The sequence below is a fragment of the Alosa alosa genome, chromosome 15 (assembly GCF_017589495.1).
Source record: "Alosa alosa isolate M-15738 ecotype Scorff River chromosome 15, AALO_Geno_1.1, whole genome shotgun sequence".
Taxonomy (NCBI): domain Eukaryota; kingdom Metazoa; phylum Chordata; class Actinopteri; order Clupeiformes; family Clupeidae; genus Alosa; species Alosa alosa.
The window spans coordinates 29,994,584-30,014,843 of NC_063203.1; the positions used below are offsets into that span (position 1 = coordinate 29,994,584).

The 20,260-nt window shown below is 46.4% G+C and overlaps 1 protein-coding gene across 1 annotated transcript; it reads right to left on the reverse strand.

Annotated features, from left to right (window-relative positions):
• Nucleotides 1-472: 472 nt before the first annotated feature.
• Nucleotides 473-16,586, reverse strand: igsf10 (immunoglobulin superfamily, member 10). Its single transcript, XM_048264064.1, is given in 10 exon segments — nucleotides 473-3,316; nucleotides 5,289-6,189; nucleotides 6,331-6,345; nucleotides 9,534-10,217; nucleotides 10,259-11,725; nucleotides 11,728-14,052; nucleotides 14,278-14,668; nucleotides 14,880-15,009; nucleotides 15,598-15,833; nucleotides 16,443-16,586. Coding segments are annotated over 9 exon segments (8,031 nt in total). The 5' UTR covers nucleotides 15,801-15,833; nucleotides 16,443-16,586; the 3' UTR covers nucleotides 473-1,401.
• Nucleotides 16,587-20,260: the final 3,674 nt, after the last annotated feature.

Sequence of the window (20,260 nt, forward strand, 5' to 3'; positions counted from 1 at the left end):
TAAAACAGAATGGCTTTCTCCGCGAGGACTGCTAATCACATGTTTGCTCCGTCCTGGCAGAACATTGTGTCATTATTATCTTCTGAAAAAGCCTCGTCTAGCATCCTCGTTTGTCTTCAGCAGCATCTGCATCCCCATTACTCAGTCTCGTCACAACATTCCTGCTTGGCTTCCCCATGGTCTTATTTAAAACACAGACCAAAGCAGCATGCTTGGGGGATCTCTGGACTAACCTCATGCTCTTATTTACTTCAGTGTGTGTCTTCTTGACTTACATAAACAGCATCTGACAAAAAAATATATTTCTGAATATAGTCATTGCTCTTTTCATACTTTCATGTGAGCCCAAAAGTATTCTGCAGAACCCCTCAGTGTCTCAGCTGCGGTTAAATATAAAGTCAAAAGTGGAACATAAGAAGAACCGTCCATTATTTTGGATTAATTTTGGGATACCACAAAAAACCCTGTAAAGTTACCCTCAAAAACAATATTTATTGTTATTAGGATATGTAATATTTCCATGACACTAACATATTATTACTTACAAAGTAAAAGTGTGTTCATGTATTCCGAGAAAGGGATAATATAATTGTAAAAATGCACTTTGACTTTGCACAATTAAATAAAAAGCAGTCAAATCTTTTATATACTCTTATCATCAGACCCACAACTGCATAGTTTTAGACAAAGCCATATCATTTTACATATTTTATATGCCAACCTATTGTGGTGCAAATGTGTTTATCTTGGTAGCAAATTATATCAATCCAGTGTTCAAACTGCAAAATATGTATACTGTGTGGATAATGTAAACGGTAATGGGTTAGCTTGTATGGATAGGGACCACAGGCAATCTGGTAAGGCTGAGGCCCTCCCTTCCACCATGTTCTCAGTCAGTGCTGATCACTCTGCCACTGTTTGTAGGCTGTGCATGGACCAAATCCCTGGGAAAGGAATCCCAGAGGATCTCACTCATTCTCTGCCGCTGTGGTAATAGTATCCCTGTCCTGAGCCTGGCTAAGGGCCGGCCCTCTATGTGTGTGTAACGCTTGCTGTAAGGCTAAACTGATTCATACATTGTTCTGAAACAGTAAACCAGGAGCCACTGTTGGCTTTCCACACCTCCGAGTCGTTCCAATTAAAATAACACCTCACAATTACTGCATGCCCTGCCAAGGAACCAATCCTGAACTCAGGGCAATCCATCGGCTCTTGGCTTCATCAGTCTCAACGACAGACTTCCTGTTTCGTGCCTCATTGCTGTAACAAGTCTCATATATTCCACATGAGTTGCAGTTGGAAATAGCGCTTGCAGATAAATATTGACGCAAGGCAATTTTGGCAGGGCTGTAAAGTCAAATGTCTTTCATACCATTGTACCTTCCTCCCCTACACACAGTCTCATATAACCCTGACGTATGTGATTCGGGTGTCTGTGCCAAGGTGGTTCTTGGCAAAGCACTTGTAGGCGCCCGAGTCCGCGTTGGTAGGTTTCTGAATGACCAGGGTTCCCTGCGGATGAAGCAGCTCGCTGCCCGATGGCCGGCCCTTTGCCGCGGTGGAGAGCACCGACCGGTCAGGGAGCTCCCAGGTGATCTCGGGAGTAGGGAGTCCAGTCGCGAGGCAGTTGAGCTTCAGCGGAACCCCTGAGACAGCTCTGATGGTCGCCGGGGGGCCCGTGGTGATCCGTGGCGGGAAGGCAACTATCACCACGGGGACCGTGAGCAGGGCGTCGCCGGCAGAATTCCTCGCTCGGCAGTGATAACTCCCGCGGTCGTGTAGCACCGTGTCGCGGATCAGCAGCGTACCGTTCTCCATCAGCCGGTAGCGGCCGGTGGACTGCGGCTGGGTCAGGACGAGACCGCCCGGGAGTGTCCAGGACACGCCGGGTCGAGGGCTGCCGTCAGCCAGGCAGTGCAGGTACAGCGGGTCCCCCGCCACGCTCCGTATGACACCCCGCGGCCGCGTCAGGATGTACGGCTTCTGGCCCACCTCCAGCACGATGAGCTTCTCGATGTAGCCCACGCTGTTCTTGGCGGCGCAGCGGTACTTCCCTGCGTCCGCCTTGCCCGGGTTGTAGATTACGAAGGTGCCGTCGCCACTCAGGTGATGTTGCGAGCCTCGTTCCGACTCCGCGGACAGACGAGTCCCGTTCGGGAGCATCCAGGTGATGTCGGGTCGTGGGTGACCGTCGGCAGAGCAGTTGAGGACGGTGGTTTTGCCCATGTGCGTCACCACTCGCTCGTTGAAAGGGTTCTTGAAGATGGGCCTGCGCAGCATGGTGGTGACCTCCAGCTGGACCACCATGACGGCCTCCCCACCATCGTTGCGCGCCATGCAGATGAACTCGGCGGAGTCGGTCGGCCGCACGTTGCGGATCTCCAGAGTGCCGTTGTGGTGCACGTTAATCCTGCTCCCGTAGTAAGGAGCTTTGAGAAATATGTTATCGGGCATAATCCACGTGATGTGTGGTGGTGGGTCTCCAACGGCTTTGCAGTCAATGAACTTCCTCGAGTATTTTGCTGCGGTTTCTTTAATCACCGTCCTGTTTTGATAATATCCGTTGATAACAGGTGGGTTTCCATCAATGTCCAGCTTGTAGACCTTACTGTCATCTCCTGCAGTGTTCCGAGCCATGCAGACGTATTCTCCCGCATCCACCAGCTTGACGTCACGGATATCGAGGGACCCGTTGACGTGCATCAGATAGCGCTCGTTGGACGCAGCGATCATGTCATTCGACGGCAGCATCCATAGAATCTTGGGCTTGGGTTCTCCGACGGCCTCGCAGTCGAAGCGGACGTTCCCCCCCGGGGCCACCCTGGCGTAGGTGGCGCTGGGCGCGCGGATGCGAGGCGCCGCCGTTACCACGGTGATGTGCACGTGCATCTCGTCCTTGCCCACGGTGTTCTCCGCGTAGCACGTGTAGTCGCCTTCCTCCGCCATGCCCACTCGGTTCAGGTACAGCGTCCCGTTGTCGAAGAGGATGAAGCGCCTGGAGCGCCCCCTGCTGGTCCCGTCGGCCTGCAGGGCGCTGTTGACCACAGTGCCGTCGGGGAGGCCCCACGAGATCTCCGGCATGGGGGCGCCGGAGGCCTTGCAGTCCACCTGCAGGTCTTTGCCGTACGGTACCTGCTTCTTGCCGTAGGCCTTGGTCTCGATCTTCGCCGGTTTCATGGACACGCCGACTTTCAGGAGCTGCAGGTCATCGCCGAGATCGTTGCGGGCGACACAGATGTAGTCGCCAGCGTCCTTCTCACTGACGGAGTCGATGATGAGAGTGCCGTTCTCGAGGACCTGAAGCCGACTGCCCATCCTGAAGTCATAGGAAGAAGACAAGGACAAGTGAACTGTGAGGGCTTCATGTGAACTCAGAGAGTGGATACTGACACTCAATCTTTATTTGAACTCTTCAACAAAAGCCATATTCTCTCTCCCACTACAAGGGGCCTGACATTTCCATTTGAACCTGCTGCTCACTATGTCTACTCTCAATATTAAGTTTCATATATATATATATATATATATATAGCATGTGTGAAAATGCAAATTAGTCTGAAAACATAAAATAATTAAATGAATAAAATACAAACAGTGGGCTGTGGGCTGGTGTGTTATTTTAATAGTTTTGTCCTACTTTTCATTCACTGCCATAAAGTTATTTTTAAGACCCCCCTCCCCCACAAAAAAAAGAATAAAAACAGATGTTCGACTGGTCAGGTAGTTCTAAATTTAAATGTTTTAGTCTCAGTATGGAGTACATAACACTGGGTCATATGGAAAGATTTCAACAGTCTCTGGATAGGGCGAATGGTCTGTTTTCATTTTCACATTGTGCACAGTCAGCAGAGGTTAAGTCGACAAATGTCCAGTTCTAATGGCTTTTCATCATGGGGGCTCTCAAACAGTGCTGCTGAAAACCTCACTTGGCGTCTATATTAGACGCCGACTGGCCTGTACACTACTCATAACAATCAAGCGTCCTGCTTCTGTGGACTCGTACTAAACATTTAAAGTAAGTCAAAGGTCATCTATGGAATCTATGGGACATAAATATAATATAAACATTAAGTGTTTAGATAAGAAGCAAATACAACATCTCATGTTATGTCCTGTACGTAATAATGGATATTTGTATTTTTGAGCACAAATCAATAAAAAAATAAATAAACTCAGAGTTTAGTCTGTGGGGTTGTTCTTCTATGAAAGTTCTACAGGTCTTCCTAGAGGGTCAGAGCCCGGATGACTTTATACACAGGGGATCATGCTCCATGCTTGATGTAACAATGTCTAAATAATCCACTTGATTAACGTAGGAACTCAAATAGAACTGTAATGTGTTATGATAAAGTACTGTATGTCTATGTGTGTCTATGTCTATGTTAAATCATTGTTGGCGATTCCTCTTGGGTTTTCCTCCAAAGTCAGCACCATAGTTAATGAGGACAAGATGGAAAAACACCCCATACAGAATTATACCTGTACCTATATCTGTCTCCAGGCCTTGGCTTGGTTCAGGATGTAGCACATTTAAATGAAATCAGAAGGCCTTGGCTTGGTCCAGATATAGTATATTTAAATGGAATCAGAAGTTGTAAGAAGGGAAGCAAAGCCTCATTAACTTGCATGTTTTGGCTGAAACACAATTGTTACCGATACTTTGGAGACTCAGGGTAATTAAATGGAATGAAAAGATTCCAGTAAAACCCAACCAACTTCATAAGACCATGGATTTCGCATGACTTATGAGGAAGCTTTACACAGAATTACAGTTGCTTTCTTGGAAATCAGAATCACTTGAGTTTCCAAAGCAAAGTGTGTGTGTGTGCGTGTGTGTGCATGTGTATGCATCGTGTGTGTGCGTGTGTGTGTGTGTGTGTGTGTGTATGCATCGTGTGTGTGTGTGTGTGTGTGTGTGTGTGTGTGTGTGTGTGTGTGTGTGTGTGTGTGTGTGTGTGTGTGTGTGTGTGTGTGTGTGTATGCATGCGTGTGTGTGTGTGTGTGTGTGTGTGTGTGTGTGTGTATGCGTGTGTGTGTGTGTGTGTGTGTGTGTGTGTGTGTGTGTGTGTGTGTGTGTGTGTGTGTGTGTGTGTGCGTGCATGTGTGTGTGTGCGTTTGTGTATGTGTGTGCATGTATGTGTGTGTGTGTGTGTGTGCGTTTGTGTGTGTGTGTGTATGTGTGTGCATGTGTGTGTGTGTGTGTGTGTGTGTGTGTGTGTGCATGTGTGTGCATGTGTGTGTGTGTGTGTGGGGGTATGAGCATGCTAATTTGCGGCTGATTCTTTTACCTGTGCCACCGGTCAACCACTGCCTTGGACGGGAGTCTCCACACGATCCTGGGTTTGGGGTCCCCGGAGGCCGAGCAGTTGAGCTGGAGTTGATCCCCAAACTCGAGGTCAGTTCTCCTCTGGGACACCTCAACGATCTGCGGAGGAGTCTGAGTGGTCTCCACGGTGAGGGTGACCACTCGCCGCTCTGAGCCGGCGGGGCTGTTGGCGATGCACTCGAACACACCGCTGTCTGCTGTCGTCACGCTTTTCAGGTGGAGAGTGCCGTTGGCGAACGCCGAGGACCTCCGGTCAGCGTAGCGCTGTGGGTGAACCACTGACCCAGCGGGAAGGACCCAGTGGACTGTGGGCTGGGGGGTGCCCTTCGCCGTGCATGGCAGCCACAGGTCGTCGCCGGAGCGGACGCTGAGCTGCTGTCGCTTCTTCTCCAGGATGTCGGGGGGCGCTGCGATGACCTGCAGGCGCACGGTGGCCGTGTCCACCCCGGCGGCGTTGCTGGCGATGCACTTGTAGTGACCGCGGTCGTACACGGACACGTGGTGGAGGACCAGCGTCCCCTCAGGTGTGACCGAGACTTGCCCGTGATCGGTGTCCTGGCCTCTCACCTGCGTCCGATTGGCCAGGATCCATGACACCAGGGGTGTGGGCCGACCCTCGGTTTTGCAGTTCATCTCGACTGTGTTCCCAGAATGCACCTTGATGTCTCGGACCTTGGGCTCGAGGATGCGCGACGGGTACGCCACCACAGACAGGGTGACGATGAGCTTGTCAGAGCCGTAGTCGTTCTCGGCTAGACAAACGTACTGGCCCCGGTCCTTTATGTTCACATCCTGGATGTACAGAGTTCCGTTTTGGAGGACCTCGAACTTGCCCATCTTTCCTCTTACGGTCAGTGTGGTCCCTTGGGAACAGGAGAAACAGATCAGTCATATGACACACACTATAGACTACTATACGTAATTACACAATGACGTATTTTTAGCTCCTCTTTTTACACGCACAGTTACTAAGCTGCGTAGTGTAAAAAGGTATGGTCACATACCAAGCAGTACCCATTCTGATGGACACATAGAAGAAGAGAAGGAGAGGAAACAGAGACATGTTTAGTCATGCAAATTAACTTGGACAGGAACTTGTTGCACTTACACCTCACATAAATATTCTGTACATGGCTACTCATTCAAATAAACGAACCAAGTATGAAAATAATGTCTGATTATTGTGGCCCAGTTTGAGCTGTCGACTGGAGTAAGTCAAGTTAAGTCAAGTCACGTTTATTTATAAAGCACTTTAAAAAACAACAACAGCTGACCAAAGTGCTGGACAGGCAAGTTAGTACGACTTGGTAGACAAACAAAAAAGACAACAAAAAGTGAGGATAACAATATTTACAGGCAAACAAACAAATAAATACTGTACATAAGACAATCAGACTGTGTTAAACGCCAGGGCATAAAAATGGGTTTTTAGGTGAGATTTAAAAACACTCAAGGAGGGAGCCAGGCGTATATGTAGGGGCAGCTCGTTCCAGAGCTTTGGTGCAATCACCGCAAAAGCCCGGTCCCCTCTGCTCTTTAGCCTAGAACGAGGCACAACCAGCTGGAGTTGGTCAGCAGACCTAGAAGCCCTAGAGGATGTCTGCACCTTCAGGAGATCTGCTATGTACAGTGGGGCCAGACCATGTAAAGATTTAAAAACAAATAAAAGAACTTTAAAATGTATTCTAAAACGCACAAGGAGCCAGTGAAGGGCTGCAAGCACTGGTGTAATATGCTCACACCTTCGTGTTTTGGTTAGAAGGCGGGCTGCAGCGTTCTGAACAAGTTGAAGGCGGGATAAAGAGGAACAGCTAATGCCCACATATAGAGGGGGTTGCAGTAATCTAGGCAGGAAGAAATAAAAGCATGAATAGCCATCTCAAAGTTTTTGATGGATAAGAAAGGCTTAACCTTGGATAAAAGCCTTAACTGGAAGAAGCTAGATCTTACTACTGTGTTTATCTGTTTCTCCATTTTAAAATTACAGTCTAACATTACACCAAGGTTTTTTACAGTGTCTTTAGCAAATTGCTCAAGGGGGCCTAAGTCACCCTGTGTGTCACAAGCAGCACTGGGCCGAAAGACTATGACCTCAGTTTTATTTTCATTAAAATTTAAAAAATGTAAAGCCATCCAGGCTTTGATGTCCTCTAGACAAGCTAATAAAAGTTTAAAAGATTGGGGGTCGTTATGTTTCAGGGGCATGTAGATCTGTGTGTCATCCGCATAGCAGTGGAAGGAGATGTTATATTTTCTAAGGATGGATCCCAAGGGGAGCATGTATAATGAGAACAGTATAGGCCCCAGAATAGACCCTTGAGGAACACCACAAGGAAGAGGCGCAGAGGGGGATACAGATCCATCCAGGCAGACAGAGAAACTTCTGTCGGCTAGGTAGGATTTAAACCATTCAAGAGCAGTGCCTCTGATACCAACACAGTGACCAAACACTCTAGACGGGAGATTAAAATATCATGATCAACAGTATGAAAAGCAGCGGTGAGATCAAGGAGGATCAGAATAGCAGAATCTCCAGAATCAGTGGCTAGCAGCAGATCATTAAAAACGTTCAGAAGGGCTGACTCCGTACTGTGGAGGGCTTTAAAACCAGATTGCAGAGGTTCCATGATACCATGTGTATCTAGAAAATACTGTATTTGTTGAAGCACGAGTTTTTCTAGAACTTTAGATAAGAACGGGAGTTTTGAGATAGGTCTGTAGTTGGATAGGATTGAAGTGTCTAGATTGGGTTTTTTAATCAACGGCTGCACAACGGCATGTTTGAAGCTCTTTGGCACAACACCTGAGGCAAGGCTACAGTTCATGATCGTTAATATGTGGGGACCTGTGGTCTCAATTGTCTGAGCGATGAGAAGAGGAGGAACAATGTCAGTTAGACCAGATGAGATTTTCATTAGCCCTATGGTTTTGCTTAGGTTAGCAAATGATATAGGCTCGAAGTGACTGAAACTCACAGGGCAGGTGACAGAGATAGAAGGGTAAAAGGAGGGGGTTATCTGAGCTCTGATGTTGGAGATTTTGGAAACAAAGTACTGCAGAAATTGTTCACTACTCACTGAAGAGGTGTCTAACTTAACAGGTTGGTGTTTTATTGATAGCAGTGTTTATAGTGTTAAAAAGAATATGGGGTTTGCCCTGATTGTGCAGAACAATATCAGAGAAATATTTTGTTTTTTCAGATTTAACAGTTTTTTGGTATTTGAGCCACGTTTCCTTTAAAATATCAAAAGATACATGCAGCTTGTCCTTTTTCCACCTGCGTTCCGCCCTTCGACACTCTCGCCTGATTGAGCGGGAAGTGTCAGTCAGCCAAGGTTCTTTTTTGGCTTTCGGGCGCAGTGTTTTAAAAAGGTGCAACACAGTCCAGATTGTTAGAGCAGGTAGAATAAAAAGAGGATGTCAATTGTTCAGTATCCGGACAGACAGAAGATTGAGCCTCAGCAGCATTTTTAAATGCAGCGGAGAAACAAGTAGCAACAGTGGGGTTGATAGTCCGACGCCGGCACGCAGGAGCGCAGGGTTTAGCAGTATGGCCATAAAAAGTAACTTTATGATATCTTCATATTCCAGATAATTGATAATTACTATCATACTGTAGGCTATATTCCAGTGATAAATACTATTATACTGTAGGCTATATTCCAGTGATAATTACTATTATACTGTAGGCTTTATTCTGATGCCTAATTACTATTATACTGTAGGCTATATTCTAGTGATAATTACTATCATACTGTAGGTTATATTCCAGTGATAAATACTATTATACTGTAGGCTATATTCCAGTGATAATTACTATTATACTGTAGGCTATATTCCAGTGATAAATACTATTATACTGTAGGCTATATTCCGATGCCTAATTACTATTATAATGTAGGCTATATTCCAGTGATAATTACTATTATATTGTAGGCTATATTTTCTGGATACCTACAGTAAATGAACCTTCATGGAGTCGTGATTCAGTATGAGTTCAGTCTGGACAGAATCAAATGTACTAGCAGAGTATGAGCTATTAGAGCATTCATTTAAGAAAAAAATGTAGGGAATTATAATGTTGTTATGTGTGAAAGTGAGTAAAATGTAGGCGCCAAAACTAAGTGTTGCTGTACATACACAGTTTCTGTGGTTATTAATTTGTGTGGAGTCTCTACATGTGGGATTAACTGGAGTGCAGTGGTACCTGTGCTGGTCAGGAAGCGCCTCCAGCTGATGGTGGGTGTGGGGTTACCGTCCGCCTCGCAGGGCAGGACTGCGTCGGAGTTCGACAGCACCGTGAAGCTGGCAGCGTTGCCCCCCACAATCCTCGGCTTGGCCGGCATATCCTCCGTGGATGGCTCCGTAATGATGGACGTTGTTGTGTCGTACTCTTTGGCCTGGTGGTCGTACGTGTTATCAACGTCATCATAGTCATAAAGGGAGGGCCTGTTGGTGTATTCTGGCTTTGTTGGGAGGTCTGTTGTCCTGACAGAGGTCAGTGTCCTTTCTGTGTCTGTCCTCCTCTTAGATCCCTCTGTGATGACAGGCATGGTGGGTCTCACTGGTCTGACTGGAGGTCTATGTGTTGGGGAATGCCCGTACCTGCCAGGGGGCACTCTGCCATTGGTGTACATTCTGTTATCTCTGCTGGTCTGCACTCGAGACCGTGGGGTTCCATACAGCCGTGAGGATGGAGTGGTTCTGGAGGGTGTGGTGGGCCTTGACGTGGTGTATTCCCTCGGCCGATTGGTGGTGAAATATGATGGGATTCTCCACTCTACACCATATGAGTCCATGGTTCCAGATGGGGAGGACACTACAGCAATCTCTTTCTCCCAGAAGTGTGTGTAGAGTGGCCGTGACACACCTCCTGAATGGCTCTTTGATACTGGCCGTGGCACTGATTTGGTAGTTTCCATTAAAGTGGAGGTTTCTGGCACCTCTGTTGTTGTCGTTCTGTTGTTGCCATTGTTGTTGTTGTGGTTGGAGTTTTTGTGGTGGGTTTCCTCATGGGCCTTCGGCCTCTGAAACGCCCTCGCCCTCTAAATCGCCTGTTTTGTCCCCCAACCCTTCGGGGCGTCCATATTCCTGAACCCCAAGAGTCAGAACCAGAGAAGCTTGATTCAACAACCTCCTCTTTAGGCTTTATTGTTGGTGGCACATCAAGAGTCTTTACACTTGAGGATGAGTCCATGGTTGAGGGGAATCTGGAGCCATATGTGGGAGCAGTTGTAGTTGTCTCCTGTGTGGTCGGAGCCTGGGTCACCGTGGTCGACTCTTCTTTTGTTATGGTGCTGAAAGAGTCTTCAGAGTCATATCCTGATGTCTCAAGATCTTTCTCAGACATGGTAGGTGGTAGTGTTACTGGTGCCACAAGAGACTCCACAGTTGGCAGGAAGGTTGTTTCCATTTCAGCTTCGGTAGTGGTTGGGATTGCTGAAGTAGTTGTAGGTGTGGTTGTAGTTGTAGTTGTGACTGTGGTTGTGGTTGTAGTTGTGCTCTGGGTAGTTGTGGTGGCTGGTTTAACTGGTTTACGAAGCCTGTTTAGCAGTTCTTTTTGGCCCTCTTTGGTTCCAAACAGTTTATGCCAGGGTATTTTACCTCGAATAACTTTGGATGACTTTGTAGTTGTAGTAGCTTTAGTGGTTGTTGGTTGATATGCCACCGGATCTTGTGTTGGTTCCAGATCAGGGGCATCTGCAGAAGTCATGTAACTATTAGCTCCTTCAGTTCTTACGTGCAGGGTAACAGGGCCTGAGGTAAATGTTTGTGTTATTTTCTCAGGATATTGCTCTGGAGATCTTGTGAAGGTATTGGCCCTGATGGGCTTTTCCGTTCTTTGAGGCGAAGAACTGTGAATGTTAGTGTTACTCTCCTCTGCTGTATTCTTCCTACCTGCTGTGTCGTCACAATCTCCACAATCTGTGCTGAGCTCTACTGAATATGGCACTGTGGCCGCCCCCTTCTGTGAGACCGAAGGCTTCTTGAGTTTATCAAGGTAGGACTGGATGTCTGTGATCTTGTTTGGTCGAATTATTCTTCGCCTGTTGGGGAAGTTGCGTCTCCGTCCCGGCCTCCTCCTGTGGGGAGGTATTATTTCTATCTGTTGGCGTGAGATGATGGTGGATCCAGCTGGAAGGCGGTGAGACTTGATCCTCTGAGTAGTGTGAAAGGTGATTTCGTCTTGCTCACGTTCTGTTGTGGTCACAGCTGTGAATGTAGTCTGGCTGTCGGGGTCAGTGGACGTATGAACAACTGGCTTCAGTCTCGGGGCCAGTCCATCCATCATCGGAGTGACATTTGGGTTCTGGCTGTTGACAATAGACATCCCCTCAGTCGAAGACTCAGGTGTGTCGCCAGAGAACATGAGCTGCATCTCGTCAGTGGATTCAGTCCCGTGAGCTTAAGTGTGACTGGTCGCTTAAACGAGTCTTTGGGTCTTGTTTGAAAAGTATACCGTCTATTGTCACTGAATCCCCTGGAGTAAGTATGTTTATTTTCAAATGGTGTTGTTTCGTCTCTTTGAATGTCATAGCTGCTAGTGGTGACACCGAGAGCTGGGAACAGCACCGGTGAGATGTCAGACCTGTGGTGAGGTCCAGGCGTTAATTTGTCTCTAGTCTCAGCTGTTGTGATGGCACTGGTGACAGAGTCAACTGGATTCTCTGTAGTTGTCATTTCATAGTCCTGAGAGTCATCTGAGGATTCCGTTCTTGTCACAACCTCACTCCATATGTTGTCTATGGATTCAGTAGTGCTCAAAACACCATCCTGATTATCGTCTAATATTTCAGTTGTTGACATAACAGCTCTCTCATATTTGTCTAAAGATTCAGTGGTTGTCATGTGTCCATCCTGGTTGTCATATAAATGCACATAAGTGTCTGTGGTTGTCATCGCACTATCTTGACTGTCCTCTAATCCCTTGGTTGTTACCTCATCATACTGGTTGGTCTCTGGCATTTCTGTGATTGTCACCACACCATTTGGCATCGCTACAATTTGATCCTCAGAAAAACCCTCTCCTGAACCCAAATCCCCATCTCCAGAGAGCCCCAGATCTGTTTTGGTGTTTCCATGTTCCTGATCGGCTTTCCCTATCTCATTGTTTGTTGTTTGGCCAGACTGAGCTTTCTTCATGAACTCTGCAAATTTTTGAGGATCCACCCTTCGAGATCCCTTATCGAATACCCGCCTGCTTCCCCATTTTCTCCTGTTGCTTAAGGGGTTACCTCTCCTGTGACCTCCTCTGGTGGGCGGTGGCTTATTCCTCGGATACGGCCTGTCTGAGGTGATGGTCCTTGACTCCTGGTTAGTCCGTTGAGATGACTTAGAATAAATAAGTCCACTGTGAGTGGTCTCAGTCTCCTCGGAGTCGGCATCAATCTCATTGATCCCTGAGCCCTCGGAATCTATTATTTGCACTTGCTTTGTCCCCTCATCGGTAATACTCACTTGGGACGTTAACAAATCCACCCCGAGATAATTCGAGGACAAACATCTGTAAAATCCTCGGTCTCTCTCTGTCAGTGACTGTATCCCCAAGCTGCCATTAATGTAAACATGTCTGTTCCCATTCGTCTTGTCCAAGACTGAGTGATCAGGAAGTACCCACTGAATATAAGCTCTAGGGTTCCCAGTAGATCCACAGTCCAGGAGCAAGCTTTGGCCCAGTGAGCGGGTCATCTGAACCCCATTCACCTCTGTCTCCTCCACATCTGGGGACAAAACTGTAATCCGAAAGATCAACACGTCGGCATCCAGGTAGTTTGTTGCAATACATCGGTAAATCCCAGCATCTGATTTGTCCACCGATCTCAGGGTGAGCTTCCCCGAGTCGCTGATTGTAATCCGTTGGTCATCGCTCTGGTACGGCGCCCTGACCTTGCTGCCGTCTGCCAAGATCCACTCCATGGAGGGTTTGGGGTTTCCAAATGTCTCACAGTTGAGCACCGCTGTGTTGCCAGTTACAACAGCATGCTCCGTCTTTGTCTGATTATCCTGTTTGATCATCGACCAGCTGTACCTGTCTCTGCGGAGGTTTCTGCTGTCCACACGCAACTGGACAGACGACGAGTACCTAATATGAAGTGTGGAGAACGTAGTGGTTGTTCGGTCCAGCTGCAGGCTAATCTGCCCTTGCAGTAGCCACGCCGGATTGGCTTTGATATCTGCTTCAACCTCAGTGTAAATTTCCTCGTCCGGCAGCCGGGCCTGTCGGTATTTGTAGGTCATCTCTGGTGACATTGACAGCAGTAGTCCCCTTTCCAGTCTCATAGGCGTATCGCTGTACATGGCCAAAACACGCCACAGCTGCTGAATCTGGTCGTAGTCGATGTTACAGACCAGTGACGTGCTGATGGTCGCCCTCAGCACGGTGACATCCTCGTCGTCCCCCATTTGTGTCAGGTTCAGATTCTCCACCCCAGATGGCCTCTGAACAACGCAAGCTAAGGTGGCGTCGTTGTGGACCTCGTCCGTCACATTCATTTGCAGCGTGCCAATGGGGGCGATGAAGTCCTTTGCAGAGACTGGGGTGAAGTCGTCCTCGTCCAGCGTGAAGTTCCTCTGCTTCAAGTAAGGGTGGATCCAGGACTTGGTGCAGGTAAAGTCGTCACGGGCAAGCTGAGTCAGGCCTCTCCCTCGGGCAGTAACTGGTGATTCACACACTGGGCATGCTGGACTGTGAGAGGCCTTCTTGTCTCGTTTGCATTTCAGCACACCTGCAGACATGACAAGTTAGAAAGAAAACAGAAGGGGGAGTTTTAGTGTGTTTGATTGATTTGACCGTCATAGCAGCAATACACAATAATCACGCTTTCTTGGAAAAGTATATTTTGAACTGTCAGACACAAAACACTCAATAATACAGTATATTTTTGTTGGGTGAATAAAATAAACAGAAATAAAAACCCTTGACAGTGATGATACTGACTGTGTTGACTAACCAGGGTTCTTTTCAGCCCACTCGGTCAGCCAATCCATGTGGCAGTCACAAGACCAAGGGTTTCCATGGAGATACACATTCTCCAGCTGATAACAGCCTGCGAACAGGTCTGCCGGTATGCTGGTGAGGGCGTTGTCGGACAGGTAGATGCTCTTCACGGAGGACCACTTGAACACCTGGCTATGGCGCAGGGTGATGAAGGTGTCTGGGTGGAGCTGCTGTAGGAGGTTGCCCTCCAGGTGGACCAGCTGTAGGTTGGTCAGACCATAGAAGGTCTCTGGGTTGATGAATTCGATTTGGTTGTGGTCAATGTGGAGGCGCACCAAACTGTGAAGACCACTGAACGTGTCTTTGTTGATTTCTTTTACTTTGTTGTAGCTCATCTTTAGCACCTTTTGGATAAAGGAAAGCAGCACATGATACACTAAAACAATTATAGAATAGAATAGAATAAATCTTTAATTATTCTATTCTATTCTATACACATATGTATACATTTTCAATTAAATTAAACAAAATGGTTGATTTTCTATGAAAAAGAAAGAGTTACATACAAAACAAATGTTTAAAAACAAATACATTATGCTGAAGTGTTTTATTTACTTGCAAAGACTTGAGGTCATTGAAAGCCCGGTCTTCAATATTACTGATGGTGTTACTATGAAGCATCAATAGTTCCAGATTTTCCAGGCCGGTAAAATCGTTTTCTCTCAATACTGCTAAGCTGTTGTATCTGCATCAAAAACAAAAAACATAAATATAAATGTAAATGTAAAAGTAAAACATTGTACAAAGGATGTACAAATTGTGCAGCTTAATCTGCTGTTTTTGAGAGGGACAGAAGTCCTATGTGAACACGTTTCTTCACACTACTATGTATAAGTAGAGTTTCAGAGTTATGCTCTGGGGGCAGGTGAGTGGGATACTTTTGTCAACATGGTCCTGATTAAACACACACACACACCCTCTTTTTCTCTCTCTCACACTCTCTCTCTCTTGCTGGCTGTCTCACATGCATGCGCACACACACATACTCTCGCTCTCTCTCTCTCTCTCTCTCACACACACACACACGGACACACACATACACTCTCTCTCTCTCTTGCTTTTTCTCTCTCTCTCTCACACACACACACAAACACACACACACACACACACATTGAATATGAATCTGTTCTTAAATGACCTTCCAGTTGAAGAAAAATAAACGTTCGTTTCTATTGTGCATGTGTCGGTGGCCTGTATAGTTCTTCTTGCGGTTAAACTGGCCAGGAAGAGGAGGAGGTGGAGGAGGAGGAAGGGGGGAGGTTGAGTTTCTCACCCCAGGTTAATTCGTTCCACAACCGGCTGAATCTCGCGTGGTATTGCGGTCAGGTATCTGAAAGTGCAGTGAACCTCAGTGGGAACGTAGCACGCGCAGGATCTCGGGCAGGCACGGCCCTTCGACATCATTGCCGCCAAAACAAACAGAAGCGCCAGGAGATTCCATCGCAGGTAAGACAGTCCTGAGGGTAATGCCTTCATTCTGACGGAGTAGGCGTGGTTGCATTCACTCCTCTGAAAAAAAGTTGTGGTGCCATCAAAATATGTTGAGTGAAAAAAGCTATTCATATTTGCTCACTTCTCAAGGACAATCGCATTACTCAAATAATAAGATTTAAACACCTGTCATAAGATGCACTGTCAATTAGAGACAGCCTGCACATAGTATAACATTACTAATACTCTCTCGAATTAATTCTACCTCGAAGCATTATGATTAGATAATATTTGATGATAACACGATACAACACATACAATGTAATATACTGGGTCAACCATTGCACCACTAGGCTAAATCATCTCAACGGGACACCAAAGCATTCCCGTCACCACTAAGAATGTAAATATTGGAGTCTTCTGAGAAAATTAAAGTATTTCAAGATATTGATTAAAGACGTACTGGACCACAGAACACTGCGCAACCCCACCATTTAACACATAGGTAGAATTCCTTCCTGCAAGCAGCAGAAGTTTTTATCACCAGAATTGCGTAAACGTATGGACTCTTCTCAGAGGAATAAGTTAGCCTACCTGTAAAAGTAACGATAGCAATGTATATCACGCTGACTCAAACCGTCTTTTTTTCTTTAATCAATTTAATAGGCTATACGTAGTTATACTTACATTTTATGCTTTAACGGGTTTGAAAACACTTAATCCACATTACTTTTAAATCATGCCTTGAAACAAGACGCAGTGGTAATCTAGTTGATAAGTAGGCTCTCCAGTGTAAAAAAAGTTTTTCCAAAGAATTCCGTTTGAAATGCAAAGTCTGGTCCGGTGTATGAGCCACGGGTCCAGCCTAGTCCTGTGCGCAGATACCCGTGAATGCACAAGGATGATGTTGAGCTGCGTGTGTGATGTAGGCGCTGCGGGTAAGGTCCTTCCCTCCACGCATACCTCCCATCCCGTGCCGTGGGATCCCCCGCCGGGGCTCGTAGTGGCTCCACTGCATCAACTCAGTTATCAAGTCTTAGTGTGACCTAATTTCATTTATCGAACACAACATCTAACAGACGTTGTTTAAGGCTACAATGGGTGCGATATAGGCTGTGTTGACTCAAATATCTTCCGGAGTTCAGTTTTGTCATCAGCAGCCTCAGTGAGTACTAGGCTACAGACTTTTATCCACCACTAGTCAAATCTGCTCTACCAATCATAATTTCAGAGACCATTTTAGTGCTACTGAAACCCAAACAAAACTGAAAAAAAAATGTGCGGTGAAGATCCCTATCCGGCAAAGGATCATACACATTTGGTTCCTGAGATGTACATTTTGCCTAAGTGCTATGTCATGATCATATGTCATGACACTGGGGGGCATAATTGCTTCCAGCAGAGTTGAGGCAGAGCCACATTTCTTTCTCCCTCTCTGCAGGGGAGTAACCATAGGCCAATTTACTTAACCAATATGTGCCACTACTTTAATTAGCTGGAAAACCAAACTGAACTTCAATTCAATTCATTCTATTTCATAAAATTCATAAAGTGAAAGTGCCCAGAACCTTAGAGTAGAACTGTGAATGGAATAGTCAGTCTTTCATTGGATTGTTCATTGTTCATGTGAGTGAGAAGCCATTCTTGTACTTTGTTTTTTGTATATACATGTTCGTTCTGTCAGAAGATACTTTGTCTTTCCTCTGTGTCCACTTGACTTGACATGTAAGTGCAGTGTCTCATGCCGTCAGACAAGTTGACTAATTACTTTTATGAAGATGGAAACAATCAGACAAAATTATAGACTTTCATTTTTAGATTAGGTTATATTACAACATTGGCACACTTCTTTAAGAGTGTCTATGCAGAGAGAGAGAGAGAGAGAGAGAGAGAGAGAGAGAGATTTGGGAACTGTTAAGTGCTGAAAATGACATGCAGTATCTCACCACAGCAAATGCACGGTTTCGGGAATTCATATGCTGACCGTCTGTGGGTGACTCAATGAGGAGTCACTGGGCAGTAAACGCAGCTCTGAACACACTGGAACCCACAACACAATCACCCTGAAATCTCCAATGTGTGGGAAACCACTTGGCCACACTCTCTCTCCCTTCTCTTCCGCAGGCTGCCACACTATCAGCATTTCCGTAATGACGGAGCTGCAGGACTTACTTCAGCCCTCACTCACATGCTCAGGCCCCGGACACGCAGAAGACATCGCCTGTGTGCGTATGGAGGTCAGTCTAACGTTAAAGGGGAGCTACTGTACCTGTGTGCGTATGGAGGTCAGTCTAACGCTAAAGGGGAGCTACTGTACCTGTGTGCGTATGGGGTCAGTCTAACACTAAAGGGGAGCTATCTGTTTTTAATACAGATACATTTCACGCAGGGTAGCTAGTGACTGTGCGAAACAAAGCCACTCCATGATGACACAGTTCACACACACACACACACACACACACACACACACACACACACACATACACACACACTGTATCTGTCTAAGGTACCTGTTTAGCTAGGGAGAACACTAAACGGACAAACTTCCTATGTGTGTGTTCTGCGTGGGTGTTTGTTTGAATGTATGTGTGTGTTTACTTCCTGTGTGTGTGTTTGTTAGTATTTTTACTCTGTTTGTGTGTGTGTGTGTGTGTGTGTTGATGTATTTTTACTGTGTGTGTTTCACTCTCTCTCTCTCTCTCTCTCTCTTTGTGTGTATGTGTCTTTGCATATTTGTATTGTTTGTGTTTTGTGTGGGTGGGTGTTTGAATGTGTGTGTGAGAGAGATTGAGAGTTTCTTGTATGTGTGTGTGTGTGTGTGTGGAGAGAGAGAGAGAGAGAGAGCCTGTTTGAGAGTTTCTTGTATGTGTGTGTGTGTGTGTGTGAGAGAGAGAAAGAGAGAGAGAGTGAGATAGAGAGAGAGAGAGCCTGTTTGGGCCTGTCTTCAGATGGCCAGGCTGATGACAGGCCGTTTGGATGGATAGCCAGCTTGTCCTGCTCAGCTGTTTGTCCTTGAGACGTCTCCTAAACAAGTCCCCTTCTCTGTGTATTTGTTCATGTCTGTGTGTCATCACATCCACGCAAGAGCCCTCAACTACAAGGGTCCACTGTGCTCAGACTGCCCCATACAGCCGCTGGCAGCTTACATACATGTCAGATGCTACAAGACATGTCAAATGCTACAGTACATGTCAGATGCTACAGGACATGTCAGATTCATGCCACAGGACATGTCAGATGCTACAGGATATGTCAGATGCTACAAGACATGTCAAATGCTACAGCGCATGTCAAATGCCACAGGACATGTCAGATGCTACAGGACATGTCAGATTCATGCCACAGGACATGTCAAATGCTACAGTACATGTCAGATGCTACAGTACATGTCAAATGCTACAGTACATGTCAGATGCATGCTACAGGACATGTCAGATGCTACAAGACATGTCAAATGCTACAGTACATGTCAGATGCTACAGGACATGTCAGATGCTACAGGACATGTCAGATGCTACAAGACATGTCAAATGCTACAAGACATGTCAAATGCTACAGGACATGTCAGATTCATGCCACAGGACATGTCAGATGCTAAAGTACATGTCAGATGCTACAGGACATGTCAAATGCTACAGTACATGTCAGATGCTACAGTACATGTCAGATGCATGCTACAGGACATGTCAGATTCTACAGTACATGTCAAATGCTACAGTACATGTCAGATGCATGCTACAGGACATATGGAGTAAGAGACTCCATAGAGGGAAGAGAGGGAAAGAGACAGATGAAGAGATGGAGTAAGAGACAGATGAAGAGATGGAGTTAGAGACAGATGAAGAGAGGGAAAGCCATTAATCTCTCCCATTGCTGATCACAACATTCTGTCTGGCGTGTGCTCCGGTTGGCCGTGGGGTCTGCGTCTCTTTTGGAGGTAATTTTCTCCAGATGATGGAATACTACAAACGCATTTCCTGATTTATGTCGCTCTGGACCCTCGGCACAAATGTGGGTAGTAAAAATAATTGGAGAAGCCAAGGCTGAGAGGACCAATATGCTGATAAACAGCCTGGGCCAGTGCAGATGACATATACCTACCTGTGTTAAAGACATTTGGGCCTTGGCATCATTCTCTGTGTAACATTCCGGGCTCAGCATACCGTAGATCTCCTTCGTTACTCTGCTGTCTGAGGACATGTTGGCTCTTTCAGGACTGTAGGCTTAGAAGACATCCGTTTTCACGGATCAGCTGACATGATATTTTACCGCTGTGCTGTGAAACGTCCTCCATCTTCTTATCCACATTCATCCATCTTCTCTATCCCTTCATCTTTTACTTTTCTCTTCTTTTAGTTTCTTCTTTCCTTCTTTCTTTCTTTGTGTCTTTCTCCTGTTTTCTGCACATACCGATGTTCCTCACACACGACACCCTTGATGGGGGCGAGCCGGTCAGCCCTGCTACGGCACGGGCCCCACAGCCTGGGAGGACAGAGCCCCCGGTC